Genomic DNA, 16,557 nt, shown 5'->3' on the forward strand with positions numbered 1-16,557 from the left:
GTTCCGACACGAAAGCGAGTGGCCCTGTACTTGCTACTTCCTTTACTCCGTGACTGTGCGGAAGGGGGCACATGACTACAGGGAATGCACAAAGTGTTTGCATTACACTTTTGCGAAATACTTCTTTTTTGACACGTCTCAAAAACCACCTCATGAGAACGTAACAACTTTGTTTGCGATATTTGAGTTTTTTCGAAAATCCCGTGTTTCCATTACCGGCTTGCTTTTGCGCAAAACTGAGAATGGAATCGCACCTATTGTAGCAAAGGTAGAGGAGAACAAAGAAGATATGCTAACTAGGGCTGGGTATTGCCGCCAACCTCAAGATACGATACGTATCACGATACAGGGGTCACGATACGATACGTATCGCGATACATATGTATCCCAATACATGATCTTTAAGGCGATATGTGTCCGATATTTTACATTATTTGACTTGCATTTTATAATAACAGTCATATGTAAACCTAAAGGATATGTTTATTTTGCTGGATGACAAAAATGTTTTTGTTAGTAGCTCTTCTGGTTTACCACCAAGCGGCATGCCTGGTCTAAATGTGTACGCACTGAAGAGCAAGTAAAATTTATTAATAGGAATGAGCCAATATGAGCAAAAATATCAAAGCATTAAAATTACAGCTCTAAAATGTGCTTATTTGAAATATTTGGGGAAATAAGAACAACATTTTTATATGTAACACATTCTATTTCGTTTTTAAACAAAATATAGGAAAATTGGTACATTAACAAACGTGCTTTGTTAAGTTTATATGTAAACAAATGTTGATATTCTTCCTCTGCTTGAATTTTTCTTAGCAAGACACAGTGTCCAATCACTGGTGAGCTATTTTTAGCATTAATTGAAGGCAATTAACTTCAAAGACGCTGCTGGTTTTTATTGTTTAGGTACAATGCAAGCTGCAAAGTCAAACGTTAATTGCCTATTTAGACTTAGACTTGACTTTATTGATCCCTTTGGGATAGATCCCTCTGGGAAATTTACAGTTAACGAGCAATATCGATTCTGACGCCTGCGTATCGATATATGTATTGTAATGATGCTCGCAACGATATATTGCCGTATCGATTTTTTGAGCACACCCCTAATGCTAACTTCACCTGTCTCACACTATCACTTTGTGTTGAAAACAGTGCAATTTTACCCATAAAAGCTTCAAAGTTTCAGAAAGTTTCAGGAAGAGCAAATTTCTCTCCTGGGACCTCTTTGCCCTGATTTTGACATGGCCTTAAACAGGGCTTTCTTATAAAGCTTTGTGCCATAGAGATAATTACTTGAACATGTAATTTGAAAGCTTTGCGACATGGAAATGATTACCTGCTACGAGTACATGTCCAGCGGCTTTGTAGCAATGTGACTGGATGCTGGTGTTGTCAAACAGGAAGCAAGGACAAAGAGGGCGTGCAGATGACTTAATGGGCGCTTTGATGGCTTCTCGGGGCGAGCACGAAGCCGGCGGGGGCAAGCAAACAGATGAAACCCGGCACAGGAGGCATTAAACGCAGGAATGATCTATAAATAAGCATCGAAGCGCAGATATTTTATCGCTGCGCCGAGGTTGTTTCCCCGCCCCTCCTCCGCGAGGACGCCGTCATAGCGGACGCGTCGGCAGATAAACTGGCAAGCGAGGAAGATTTAGACGACATCCAGGTGACGCCGTGGCGGCTGTTTTCCGCCAGATAATCCCGCACAAAGACGATCCTTCAGGGCGGCCGCCCCGCACGTTGGCGGACGCCTTCCCTCGCCGCAATGTTTGTCACGTCAGGCGTGGGCTTTAATTAGGGTGGCAGATTGAAGGGGGCTACGCGCAGGCGGTCCGCAGATCCGCCGCCCCTTCGGGGACCCTGTGCTCTGTGCGGTTAAGATAATAGAGGGTGCCGAAGTAGATGTTAATTGAGGGGAGATAAAGGGCGGCGGTGGTTGGAGGGGGGTGGAGGGTGGCCTACCTGATTAGAGGTGGTGTTTGGCTTCCATCTCGCCGTCATGACGGCCGATAATCCGCCGCTGAGCTCAAAAGTTCTGTCAAACACCACAGATGAGGAGACGAAGATGAAGCACGGGGAAAGTTTTTTTTGTTGGTTTTTGAGTCTTGAAAGTCACTTCGATGGTTTGACATTGAAAAGTCGAGCAAGGAACTTCAACGTTGTCCTTGATTCACACCTGAGTTTGACGCATGAATACAGTCAAAAGTTATGCGGGGATGAGAGCAAACTATTCCGAGCAACAATGTATGATCGTACTGCTAATTTTGATGCAGGTTCTATGTTTAAATACTCAAAGCTAATGAGCAAAATGCTCATGAGTCATTGCTGTTCCACGTACGTCCTGTAGAGTGTCATTAGTTTTTGTTTACGATACAACCTCAGACACTGGAAAATTCTCATTCAGTATTTCAAACACCAACAAGGTCAAAAGCAGTGTGAAAGGGGCTGAAGAGACAACTTTTGTAGCAAGCGTTTGGCTAGTTTAACATACGCCTTTTACTGTGTCTGTGTGCATGTTTACATGTGAGATAGTGACCATTACTTTCAACATAAAATGGCTACAGAAGTGAGAATCAGGTATTGAACTTGACACAAGGTAGTGGAGAATATGGTAACTGAGTGGTGATACAGGGCCGCAGTGGTTGGTTAGGGGCTGACCTGATTAGAAGTGTTTATGTTTGGCCTCCATCTTGGCATCATAACAGCTGATAAATCTGTCACAGTGCTTCGGAGGTGGAAAGTACCACAATGGCACGTATCAAATGAAAGGAGATGAAGATGAAACACACAAAGATCTTTACACTTTTCTGTAAAGTCTGAAAGGCACTTTGGTGGTTTGTCGTTGAAAAGTTGAAGGAGGAACCTCTGCGTTGTCCTCCATTTACACCTGGGTTTGTAGGGTTACATCAGACAGATGTAACGCAGGGACGAGAGAAACTTTTTTTCCGGCTAGAAAGTCTAACTGTTTTGCTAAGATGGGCGTAAACTGGGTGAACGTCTACCATTCAGACCTGGTACATACATTGAAGGTGAAGTCAACCAAAATGATTTCTTTACAATATGTTCTATGCTAAATATGGTACTCTGATTAATATTATGTTGGTGGAATATGTTTTTATCTATCACAGGGACGGCCATTTTGCCGCTAATTGAAAATGACATCACAGTTCCTCAGGGCTCGGATAGAGACCAATCACGGCTCAGCATGACCAAACTCAGACAACAGATGGGCTGTGATTGGTCGTGACCTCACCACTGAACAACTATGACGTCATTTTCGACAGCAAGTGACAAAATGGGCGCCCCTGAGATGGGAAAAACAGATGGATTTTGCTGCTTGATTAATATGCCGCAAACATAGTATTATTCAGAATGCAGTGTTTAGACTAGTGGAGGTTCATAGAACATATTATTGGAAAGAAAATTTTGGGGGTTACTTTGACTTTAAGATAACTGGGATATTTTTGCCTCAATTATACCCCTTCCAACCACGGACAACAAATGCCAGGTTGTTATGTTTTTGAAAATTATTTTACAAAATTATTCTGTAGTCCAGGGTGTGATTAACCGAGCTCTGCAAGATTAATTCTCACAGTATTTGTGAGTTAGCAAACTCACAAGAATACATCTTGGACCGAGCCCGTTGATTTCTACTGATCTGGTTTGGACCAATCACAGAGCGACATTGTGTTTGGGGCGGGACATGCAGCTGTGACGAAACCAGGAAGCCGACACCGGGGCACACAAACAATCCTAACATGGACGAATGGACGCTGCAATTAATTCTGTTCTTGCAGAATCCCTCATCACTTCCTAGTTGATTGTTGAACAGCGAGAGGCGCTTCGTGCATTTCTAGCTGGTAAGATGTTCAGATTCGGTCATCAGTACCTCGCCCTGAGGATGGGCAAGGCGGGGGGCACGTGGCAGTGAAATAGGGCCAAAATCCAGATGTGAGGGAATAAGGAAGGCCAGGAGACAATTTGCATGCGAAGAGTACTTGTGGTTTAACTCAGCGTGTGAGTGAAAAAGATCATTTGAGATTTAAACATTTCCACAGGGGTAGCGGCTCTAATTTCCATGGGTGGGGCACCCTGTCGTCCTCGCGGTCAATGTGTTCATTTTCAGATGTCCCATGGAAGGCATAGTGAACGGACACTGCATGGATTGAACGTATGCTGAGGCTGGGTGGGGGGGAGGGGGGGAGGTCTTCGAGTGGGGCTGGGGGTTGTTGCGGTAGCTGTTGCCTGAGGGGGAGCCGAGACGAGTGGAAGACGGGTGGAAAGAAAAAAAAAAAAGAAGCTAGAGTTTGAGCAGCTTGTGTAATTGCTTGAATGCTTCTGGGATTTCTTATTTCATTCAATTCAGACCTTCTCGCTCGCTTCTTCTCGCTACACTGGAGTGAAAGCAGGGAGGGAGGGGGGCGCACCATGGGGGGGGCTAGGAGGAGATGGGAGGGGATGCGGTGGTGTGGGCGGACGGGAGATCCGTCAGTGAACACACACACACACACACGCGGATGTGTGAACACACCCTCCTCCATGTTACTCGTAGCGCGATCGCTACCCTGCAGCGTCGGAATCTGTCAGCAGTGTGAAACACACAACATTACACTCCACTATGTGTGTGTGGGCGCCTAAGTCGTGAGCTATTGATAACTGTAGCCTATCGACGTATTGATACCGACACGACGTGTGCATGTGATACACGTGATGAATTTGAGCAATCAAGAGGCGTGCGTGCATGCGTGCGTGCTTTGCTGATGATGAGGCAGGTGGACTGCGCATCCGAGCTGTCAGCAGTGATTGTAAGTGCAACCCTGCGTGTGTGTGCGCGCGCATGGTTCTCCGAACACCCTCCCTTCAGACACACGTTCACACATTCTTACGCGCACGCACATTCCTGGAGGATTCCTTCATTTCTTTATTTGTGCCGCTTTGGATGCTCCCTCCTCCTCTTCCTCATCTTCCTCCTCCTCGTCTCCTCCTCTCTCTCTCTCTCTCTCTCGCTTTCTCTCGCTCAGTCGACTTTCCGTTTTTCCTCTCCCGTCTTTCCATCGGTGTGCGGCATCTCGTCTCCGCGTCGGCTCCGCGACCCTCCAACACTGTGAGTATTCTCATGCTAATCGTGCCGCAACATTCTCCGCGTCCCAGCCGGTTGGCACGGCAAAGACAAAAAGGGAAGGATAACAAGCGGTGGATGCTCGGGAATTTTTGTTGTTGTTGTTGTTGTTGTTGTTCCGGCAGCTGCGAGGGCGAAGGGGGCGTTGCGTGAGTAGTTGCGAGACCATGCCGAGTGCCGTTGCGTTGACAAGTGCTGCGTGTGTGTGTGCGCGCCAACTTCCCGTTCATTCATCCACCACTTTTACCCACTCCCTTGGCTATTTCCCCATGGTGACATCACTTCCTGTCCACATGGCAGAGGAATCCCGTGGGGTTGTTTGCCGCCGAAAGGGACATTTAGTGGAAAAGGGACTTTTTAATGCACCATTTGTCGATGTTGGTTGTGATGTCACAGTGGGGCTAATTTGCATAATCTGGCCCTCACACCACTCACTTCCTGTCCAAAGGTGCTGAATCTCAAAACAGGAATTTGTGATTAAGATGAAATCTGTTCTACCCTCACATACTTTTTCTCCATGCTTCCATTTGTTTTTTCTCTGTCATGACATCACTTCCTGTCCACAAGAGAGAGAAATTGTATCATGAATCGAGCTCTGTGATGTCACAGTCGGCTAATTTACATAATCCACCATCCTCCACTTTTTCCAGGATCACTCGCTTGGCTTTTTCTTGTCATGACATAATTTCCTGTCCGTGAGGATGATGAATCGGGAAACGGGAATTTTTGGTAGAAGACATTTGTTGTAAAAGTGACCTTTAAAATGATTTAAAATGACATATTTGCCTATTTTCGGTGTAAAGGTTTTGATCCTGCTGTGATGTCACAGTAGAGCTAATTGTCATCATATCGTTCTCATCCACCATCCTCCACTTTTTGCACTTGGCTTTTCCTCATCATGACATCACTTCCTGCCCAGGAGGAAGATGAATCCCATGCTTGTTTTTACGATTTGTGGTGGAAAAGTGACTTTTAATGCACAAATTTTCCCTTGTTGGGTGGGAAAATATGAATGAAAATGTGGACGCTTGCCTTATTGTTTTCGTGTCATCACTTCTTGTCCATTTGGAAGAGGAATCTCACATTTGGTAGAAACGTGACATGTCAGTTTTGGGTGTGGCAATATGGATAGTATAACAATGTGTGTGTGAATGAGATATTTCTAATCTGGCTCTGCTGTGACATCACAGTTTGCAATTTACATAATTCCACCCTTATTTTCACCACACAGCTATTTGGACCAACAACTGCCATTCTCTGTTTTGGACCATCCGCAGTACAGGGGTGCCTTGAGATATAAGTTTAATTTGTTGCGTGATCACGCTCTTATCTCAAAGTACTTATACCTCAAATCATCTTTCGCCATTGGAATGAATCATTTGAACATATCCAATCACAGATTTCCATATTGTCTTGATGTTCCTCAAATATTTTTACATACAAAAATAGTATTTTTTTCCCCCAAAAATGTTGTGTTGTATTTATTTATTTATTACTGATGTGGATTTATTTATTTAACGTTTTTCATTAAAATTGCTATTATATATTTCATTTAATATTTTTCATTAAAATTCCCATTTTAAAAACAGACAGCCCCCCCTCATCATGGTATGTCGGACCCCTCAAGTGAGAGAATGTCCCAGCCAATCATCTAGCTCGACATATAGGGTGAGCAGTGCGTCGTTTGCATGGGACAGAATTGCCCCTTTTAAAGCAGCGGATTTGTTCAAACATATGTGTGGTTGGCAGAAGCTTGTGCGTATGTGTGGTCACACAGCAGTCATCGCAGAGCCACACAGCAACCCTGTCAAAAGGCGATTATCCTGCCCACGTTGTGTGTGTGCATGTGCGTGTGTGTGTGTGTGGGCACAGCAAGATGCTGATATGTCACCCGACCACAACCTCTCTTGCTCTCTGCGCCCCGAGTTGCCAAAACATGAATCCTCTCCCGTCAGGATGTGTGACAAAACATTTGCACGTGCGCACGCACACGCACGCACTCACACACACACATGCACTCGTGCTATTGGCAGAGAGCAAACAGAGCTGTGTGAGTTTAGTAATTAGCAAGTGGTTTGGTGTGTATAGTCTGTACTTCCTATGCAGACTACATATCCGTCTTGAATTATCAAAAGGTGCAATTTTTCCTTTATTTCCGTTTTATTACACTTTTTACGGTTGTCTGAAAGCAAAGAATGTTACAATATGCATTGAGTGAAGTTGACTTGACTTACTTCGACTTCCTGTACATGCCACATCTTTGTCTAATTAGGTGGGTTTAATTAATTTTAGTTTTATTGGGACTTCTCTATAACAGTAGGAATGTTAAATAGCAAGAATGAACTAACCTCACCTTCTCGACTACTTCCTCTATGCACTACAGTATGCATACTGTATGTATGTCCCACATCATCAAGGCATGTGGTTTTGCTCTATTGTAGTTTTTTTTTTTATTTTTTTTTTTTATTTTTTTTTTTTTTTTGCACACAGAGTTGACCCTCAAAGTTATTGTCTCCATTTGCTGCACTCACAACATCCCTATCACGAATCTTGGAGGCATGTGTGTTTGCTTTATTTCACACAATTCTGAAGTTGAAATGTTGAAAATGTTGAACTTCTTTCGCATTTGTTTGAAAGTTAAAAATGACAAGAAGCAAGACAAGTGAAGTCAACTCACCTTGGTTTCACTTCCTGCATACATCTTTGGCACATGTTTTTTTTAATTTAATTTAGTTTCACTATAGCTGGATTGCATGACTTCTTGGAAAAAAAAAAAAGTGTGTTAAAAGGCGAGGCTTGACATCCTTTACCTGCTAGACATCTGATAGGCATCATCAAAAGATGCATTTTTTTTTTTCTTTCAGTATTTCAGATGCACTTTCTGGGGTCAGTGATGCCAACTTGGCGATTTTCGTGCTAAATCTGGTGACTTTCCAAAGCCACTTGGCAAGTTTTTTTTTTTTTTTTTTAATTATTATTTTTTTGATAAAAGCGACAGGCAACAAATTTTACCACTTTTTTTTTTTTCTGGTTATCTTTAGGATGTTTTTTTACTCACTTTTTTTTGCCACATTATTCCTCTCTCTTGTCAATTACTGTTAGATACATATTTCCAATAAATAAATTACTTAAAATGACTTAAAACTTAAATAAATTACTTATGTCAGACCAGAGTATGAAAATTGTATATGTGAGTATGTGTATATGATTTGGATAGGTATTATGGTATATGTCTAGGAAATTCATGTATATATGTTTTTGGCAAATATAAACATGTCTAAGTGCACTTGTATATATAACCAGGTTCATACATTTTATTTTAATAAATAGTAAATATTATTGTATTAATAATGAAATAAGTTTAAATATATAAAGTAAAAGGGGTAGGACTAGATAAGTTTTGAACTTCTTCCTACTCCCTTTTTAACATGTAAACTATGATTGATTGATGATTTTATTGGGATTTTTTTTTCTTTTAATTTCTGTTTTTTTTTTTGTGCTGTTTGCTTGTTTATATGTTCAATCAAATCAAACCAATTATACAAATTAGGCAATGTCATTATTTAGAGACCTCTAGCAACTTTTAGAATAGCCACTCGCTATACTTTCCTATCTGGGGAGTTGGCAACACTGTCTGCAACTAGACCCTAACGACATCGATGTCTAACAGCACCACTTGAACCAAATTGGGCTGACTCAGTTTTTTTTTTATTTTGCAACAGAGTGATTTTCATGCCTGCGAGGAAATCTGGTGCATTTATAGCATACTGTACTAATTTGATCCAATGATTACTTCTTGATATTTTTTACAGAAAGTGTTCGGATTGGATTATATTTTTTATCATATACTTTTATCCACAAGTGAGGTTCTGTCATCATCTTTGGTTTCATGTTTGATCCTGGTCACTATCATCTCAGTAGCCTGACAGAAAAAACAAAACAAAAAACAAAAACAAAAACTAGGATTAGATTTATTTTATTTTTTTGTGAAAGTGATCTAAGTACAAATTTTTATTAACTCTATCAATATTTTCATTAAAGTTGATAAATAAATAATCTATCAATGTCTGAATTTTACTTTCTTGGACGTTAGCCCAGTGTTGTATTGATGAATAAAGAAAAGTGCTCAGAGTCGTAATGTACGGCACCATAGATGTAAAAATAGAACCTCAACTTTTGAAAAACATATTCAGTCAATGCATTTCTATACTTCAAATGAGTGAAATGGAGTTAGCCCACTGTAGTTGTCAGCGGCTCACTTTCCCTCTGAAGTGTCCTGGCGCCAATTAGCCGACAATTAGCGATTAGCCACCAACGTGAGCGGTTCTAGGCTGGAGGAGAAATAAAACGTGTTTGGTGCGAGAGAGGCTGTGCGCTAATTGGCTGTTCTGAACAGTGTGTGTTGGGTGCCTTTAACACGCTTCAAGAAGAAGAAGAAAGAAGAAGAAGAAGTAGGAGCATCTTTCTGGGGCGAGCGAGCGCAAAGAGAAAAAAAAACAAGGCATTTAGCTATTTTTAGAACACGTTTCCTCGTTGTTGCCTGGACTGCTTAGGCGCCTTCAGTACACAGTAATTAAAGTACATTCATCAAATAAAGTAAATGTGTAAAAGAAAACAAAGTGTATCAATTAAGCACAGCAGGTACCTTGACTTATGCTTGAAATCCAACTTAAAACTGTCAACCTTGGTTTGAAAATCCAACCCTGGTGTAATCCCTACTTTAAAACCCTAACTTGAAACCCTACTCAAGCAACGTGTCTTGAAGCAGTAATCCTTGTTTGAAACCTTTCTTTGAAATCCTAATTTCAAACCAGACTTGAAATTTCCCTGGAATTTCAAACCTTGGTTGAAACCTTAACTTGAATCCCTAACATAGGTTTGAAACCATAACCCAAGCTTGAAACTTTACTTTGAAACTCAAGTTTAACCCTAAGCTAGACTTAAAAATTTAGTTCAGGACTATAATTTGAATCCCTAATTTGATACCAAAGCCCTGTATTGAAACCCTACTTTATGTCTGTAATCTGGACCTGAAAACCTTCAAAACTGTAAACCTGGTTTGAGACCCTAATAACAGGTTTTAAACAAGGATTAGAGTTTCGAAATTGGTTTTGATGTATAGGCTAGCATTTATTTATTTATTTAGTTATTTATTTTCTTTGAGCAGGAGTTAGATTTTCAAAGTAATGTTCCATGTCTGAATTATGATGTAGGGCTAGAATTTCAAATTAAGAATCTAATCCTACACACCAAAAAAACGATGAATTAGGATTTTAAGCCTGGATTTTAAGTTGGGTTTGAAGCCTACATTAGGGTTTCATATCAGGTTTCCAAGCCGGGTTTATAGTTTCAAAGTTTGGCTTCAAGCCTGAATCAGGGTTTCAAGCCATGCTTATTATTTCATAGTCGGGTTTTGTGCAAGGGTTAGAGTCCCAAATTAGAGCAAGTTAGCAGGCTAAATGTAGGTTTCAAGACAGGGTTGGATTTCGTGTTTGGTTTCCAAACCCAATTTTGGATTTTGAAGTAGGTTTCAAGCCTAGGTTAGGGTTTCAAACAAGGGTTAGGTATTCAGATGAGGCCTTCATGATAGGGTTGGGGTTTCAAAGCAGAGATACAGACATGGTTAAAGTTTCCAAATGGCGGGGTTACGGTTTGAAACAAGCTACAAATTAAATTTCACCCTGGCTAATGCACACAAGGAGGTGATGCATTTTTTAGAAGGTTAGTCGATGTCAAAGAAGAAGAGAGAAAGTGAGGGATGAGGAACGCGGGCGGAAGAAGAGAAGTTGTAGGAGTCAAAGCGGCGCGATGAAAGCGCAACAATAAAGCGATCCGATTACGAGCCGTAACGTTCGCTACGTTTGGCCGCGACCCGCCGCACCGCCGGGAAATTTGAAAGAGAAGCAATTTCGCATGCTGCCATCGAACACAATGAGGGGGTGGCGTTGTGTGCGCGTGTGGCGTGCCTGTGTGGCGCACAGCATCTGCCTGCCAGTTAAAAGCCCCCATTCAAAGGTCGGCCTGCAGACGTGCTGGCAGCAGCAGCACGCTCGTGCACGTACTAATGAGAAATATATTCGCAGCGCTCGACTTTCTCCTCATTTTGATGGCTATCAGTCTTATTCCAAAATGGATTACCTCTTCTTTTTTTTTCAGACTTGATTTTTATTTTTGGGGGGTACTTAGTTCAAAAATAACTCTTTGACTGCCAAAAACGTTTAATAACGATTAGTAAAATCACAATATATGTCGCCATAAACGTTAAATTACGTCAACTGTTTTTTTTTTTTTTTTTTTTTTTTTTTAAATCAATGGACAGTGCAATGTCTAAGTGCAGCACTGCCTGGTCAATGGGTTGTGGAATCAAAATTACTCACTAACTATGGCCAGCAGATGGCAGCATTGTATCTCTTTTCAATGGGCTGCCGGTGTATGGAATTACAATGAAACATGACGAAATCTGATGAAATCGTTTTCAAGGATGACATGAATGATCAAAGCCTTTGTCACGTTAGAGTTTTTTTTTTTGATAACGTGGCAGTAAAAGTGTTAAAAACCAAAATGGGGAAAAAATGAAGCACTATAAATGAAGAAAAGTGATTTTAATATATTCGTAAGCCACTGTAATGTGTACTGTACAATGCTAATTGCACATTCCAACTACTACAAAGAAGATAATACATTGTACTAAAAGACTTGACTTGATTTAAATGTTAAAAACAGCTCTAAAAACCAAATGCAGTTAATTTGTTCTTCACAGTTAAATACAACTGAACTGTTGTCAAAAAATACATTGTAATGTATTGAAAAAAAGTTGAAGCCACAATAACATTTCAACATCTAATTCTGTGATTCTTTCACATGCCACTAGGAGCCTGCCTGCATACAACTAACTAGATAAAGGGGAGCTTGGCGACAAACTTTGATGACTCAGCAGAAAGCACTAAACTAGTAAGTCCAATAATCATAAAAAGCGTGCCTATGCTGACTCATGATCGGTTGGGGGCACACATGTTTTGACTGGCAACTCAGGCTGCGCAACCCCGCGGGGTACGTCAGGTGTTCCGCGCCCTGCTGTCAGAGAGTGCTATATTTAAACTGGAGGTCACCTGTTGGGGAGCGCCGCTTTCAACAGCGGAGCAAAGGTCGCTGGCCTTGATTGACAGGCGGGGGAGCGCCCAGCCCGCTGGTGGCGGTGGCGGTAACGGCCGCTCGGACTTCTTCTGACTCAGTGCTGACACACACCAACAGTGGTCGCATCAGCACGGGAAGCCTGCGCAGTGGTCGAGAGCACAACAGGGGGAGTAGGGTTTTAAACAAGGGTTAGGGTTTCAAAGTTGGGTCTCAATCCTGGTTTAGGGTTTCAAATTAGGAGAGTTTCAAATAAGACTGGATGGGGTTTCAAATTAGCATTTCAAAATTAAATTAGGATTTATTTCATTTTATTTTTTTAATAAATCAGGGTTCCAAGCCAGTATTAGGGGTTGGGATTTCGAATAGGGTTTTAAATGACAGTTTCAAGCAGGTTTGGTTTGCAGGCTTGCATTAGGATTTCAAATTACACTTTAAAACGAGGGTTGGGTTTCGAACTGGGTATCTAAAGACAGGGTTAGGGTTTTAAATGAAGTTTTACTGCCAGGGTTACGGCATTGAGTTAGGGTTATAACAAGGGTTTTAATTAGTGTTGTTCCGATACCGATACTGGTATCGGCAGAGGCGCCGATACTGCATTAAAACAGTGGTATCGGTATCGGTGACTACTCACAAGTAACATGCCGATACCATTAATTCCAAAGCCAATCTAGGATTTTGGATGCAGCATCTTGTGTCTTGCTCAAGCACGACATTCACTGGTATGTGACATGCTCACTGGATGCCGATCTAAGATATCCTATTGGCCCTGGAATGCTCTGAACCAATGGCAGGACAGCTTTTTTTCATGTTGAGGAATAAAAACCTTAGGTATCGGTATGGTATCGGTATCGGCCGATACTGCAAAGATGGGTATCGGTATCGGGAGCCAAAAAACGGTATCGGAACAACACTAGTTTTAATCCATAGTTAGGGTTTGGAATTGAGGTTTTAATTTTAGATTTGAAATTTGGTATTAGGTTTTTGGTTTGGTTTGGTTTGGTTTGGTTTTGATCTGGAATTTGAGTTTTAAGACCGAGAGGATGTAAAACCTGGATTGGGGTTTTAATTTATGCTTTTAAAATTGGCATTGCCAGCAAACACACACAGGTAGTTTGCTTTGAAATTGAAAATTTTATTCTCTTAAGATTTTGTTATTGTTATAAATCATCCCCTTATAACCCCATTTCACCATTTTACACCACTGCCCAGGGCCGGCCCTACATGATTTGGTACCCGAGGCAAATCGTACATGGTTGAAGGTGATCAATGTCAGAATGGTCGCCACAGCTCAATGTATTGCACAGTTCTTTGGTCTGATTTCTTAATTCCTCTGGACGCAGATTTGGAAAGTTGGTGAGAACATCAAAATTAGTAGCAACATCTCAGTTCTCTCCCTCAGTGATGAAATGGTGACATCTATGACTCTATTGAAAAATGTCACCTCCATTTTTTGCATGGCATCCGTCAGGGGCTCATCTGGAGACTCGTAAGAGAATTGTGTCTTCGTAGTTCTAAGTCTCTTTTGCTTAAGTACAGCAGGAACATTCAACTCCTCACACATATCTTTGGCAGATGCTTGAGCAGCAGCAAAACTTGTTGTTCTGTATTCTGCCAGAGATGTGTTGGTCTTAATATGTCAACTGCTACATCAATTTGAATTGACTGTGATTGCAGTAATTTGTTAACATGTTGTATTTTGGTCAATATGTCATGCCACACAACAGAACAAATAGAGAAGCGGCATGAACCGACCTCTTCTGCTAATGTATGTGCCTCAATTTTTGCAGATGAGTCAGTTGTTGTGTCTCTTACCTCTAAAAGAGCATCCCTAATGCCTGATGCCTGAAATCTTACAGGCACTATACTGTTTATCCTGCTCTCCCATCTGGTATCTGCCCAGGATTTCAATGATATGTTAACATGTTTTTTTAAAATGGTCCATCTTTGGGCAGATGCTGCAAATAGAGTAAAAAGCTTCTGCAGGTAGCCAAAGTACCCTGTAGCATCTGTTGAGCTTTTTGCTGCATCTGAGACAACCAGATTTACTGTATGTGCTCCACAGGGCACAAACAAAGCTCTTGAGTTTATCTCAAGCAACCTGGCTTGGACTCCCTTTTGTTTTCCTTTCATGTTAGCACCATTGTCGTATGACTGCCCTCTACAGTCCTGAAAAGGAATATTTAGTTCTTGGAGTCTCTTGAGGATCAGTGCTGAGAGGCTTTCTCCTGTGGTTTCCGTTGCCTCCAGAAATCCCAAAAAATGTTCCTTTATTTGAGGAGTGCCTTCAACTGTTACCACTCTGATTATTACTGACATCTGCTCTTTGTGGCTCAAATCAGGGGTACAGTCCAAAATTATGGAGTAGTACTTGCATTTTTTAATTTCAGCCACAATGAACTCCAAAATTTGTTCACCAATGCAGTCTATCAGCTCATTCTGAATGGTTTTTCCAAGGTATGTTGTGTGATTTGCCCCTCTGTCCACCTTTGCAACATGCTCCTTAAGGATAGGGTCAAACAGTGCCATAAGTTCAACTTCCTTCAGAAAATTGCCATTATTTGGGTCATGTAGTTTGTCTGAGCTTCCCCGGAATGCAATATTTCTCTCTGCTAGTGATTGAATTATTGTGCCACCAATCTGGTAAGAACTTCACGCCATCTTCTTCTTTCTGCATTTATGAGTGCTATTTCCACTTTGTCTATTGTTTGGCCACTCTTAATACGACTTTCAAGTTCCTTCCACGATCCCATATTTTTACAGTGTTCATGGCTAGTTTCGTGTATTTTGAGGATGTCACTACAATTCTTCCAATCACTTAGACCCTCTTTGCTTAATTTGAATGTTTTTTGGGAGAAGAGCTTGCAACAGAAGCAGAATAAACTGTCATTTCTTTTGGAGTATGTAAGCCACGTTCTTTGGATCTTCTCTCCATTCACTAGGTGTCGGAAAAAGTAGTGGTGATGAAAACTTCTCCCTTCCTCATTTTTTGGAAAAGTAAAATCTGATTTGATCACGAAGGGTCCTCGAGTGACCAGCTCAGTCCTTACTGCATGAGACAGGTTTGGCCAATCAGCAGGATCAATTGGAGATGCCTGTGCCACAGGCTCACAAACAACTGCTGAAGTTATTGTCGTGGCTCCAGATGGCTGGACATTTCTAGTACTGGGTCCTTCCTCTGTTATTAAAACATACACACAACCATCAATTTTTATTTATTTATTTATTGCAATCATTTATTTTTATTCTCTTTAGTCCTACATACAGGGCTCAGCATAAATGAGTAAACCCCAACATAAGAACATATTTAGTTTCCATTTAGAATTAAGATTTTCTATGGTACGCTAGACTACAAAATACTCCCACAAATGTGGGCCATTGATTGCAAACAAGATTTGTTAATTAGCACCCACGGGATTTATTTTATTTTTTTTTTTATTTATTAGAGTACATATTGCACAAATAAGTAGACCCCGAGAAAAAGGCTTGTTAATTCCAGGCCTAGCAGACATGTTGCTACCCATAACAGTCATGGAGCTCATAGAAAATACTAGATGTCGTCGTTTTTGTTGTGGGTTGCATTTTTTTTCCGCATTAGTTAATTTGATTAAATTGTAGATTTTGTAATCTATGCATCCTATTACAACCTTACTTTCATGTTGTGAGTCAAGTGCATATTCGACAGAAAACATTTTGTCAATATTTTGGAAATTGTTCTTATGTTTATTGAGATATTGAACAAAATCTTTACATTTTTCAAAGGGGGTATACTCATATATGCTGAGCACTGTACATGATGCAACAAAAGCTGATATAACTGAAATAGTCACCTGGATCTAGAAGATCGAGCTTTGTGTCACTCAAAGTACTGCTGATTGGTGCTTGACTGGCTGTTGCTTCAGCTGTACATTAAACAAAATACATCACTTCAAATTATTTTGGTGTTAAAGCAGGGAAAACAAATCCATTTGCATTATGATAGAATACAATGTCAGAAATTATGGCTGTTTGTATTAAATGCACCATCCATGCACTTACATTCAGTAGCCTTTGGTGAAGATGACACTGAAGGATTGTTTACCACAGCTTCTGCAGGTGCTTGTAGTGGCTGCAAATATTTTCTCAGCGCATCTAGTTAAAAAAAAAATGCATTTACTATATCGATGTTTACATTAAACCAGCACATAATTCTTATTTTCAATAAATTAATAAATTAATGTGGTTATGTGAAACAATGACTTGTGCAAATCCATTTGCAGGTATCTGGACTTACTGGCTGTTTTAGTTTAAACTCAGCAAGC

The 16,557-nt window shown here is 40.9% G+C and overlaps 1 protein-coding gene across 7 annotated transcripts in view; it reads left to right on the plus strand.

Moving 5' to 3' along the window:
- The window catches only part of LOC144025068 (RNA binding protein fox-1 homolog 3-like), a 461,720-nt gene that overhangs the window by 143,320 nt on the left and 301,843 nt on the right, over nt 1–16,557 (plus strand). For 5 of the 7 annotated variants that reach the window (XM_077531084.1, XM_077531082.1, XM_077531083.1 and 2 more), the window contains exon 1: nt 4,907–5,110. The exons of the other annotated variants lie outside the window; for them this stretch is intronic. In XM_077531084.1, the coding sequence (XP_077387210.1) occupies nt 4,946–5,110 (165 nt within the window). In that variant the 5' untranslated portion in view covers nt 4,907–4,945. Of the gene's footprint in view, nt 1–4,906; nt 5,111–16,557 lie in introns of those variants that run through there. 7 annotated transcript variants of the gene reach the window in all.

This window comes from Festucalex cinctus, chromosome 1 (genome assembly GCF_051991245.1).
Source record: "Festucalex cinctus isolate MCC-2025b chromosome 1, RoL_Fcin_1.0, whole genome shotgun sequence".
NCBI classification, from domain to species: Eukaryota; Metazoa; Chordata; class Actinopteri; order Syngnathiformes; family Syngnathidae; genus Festucalex; species Festucalex cinctus.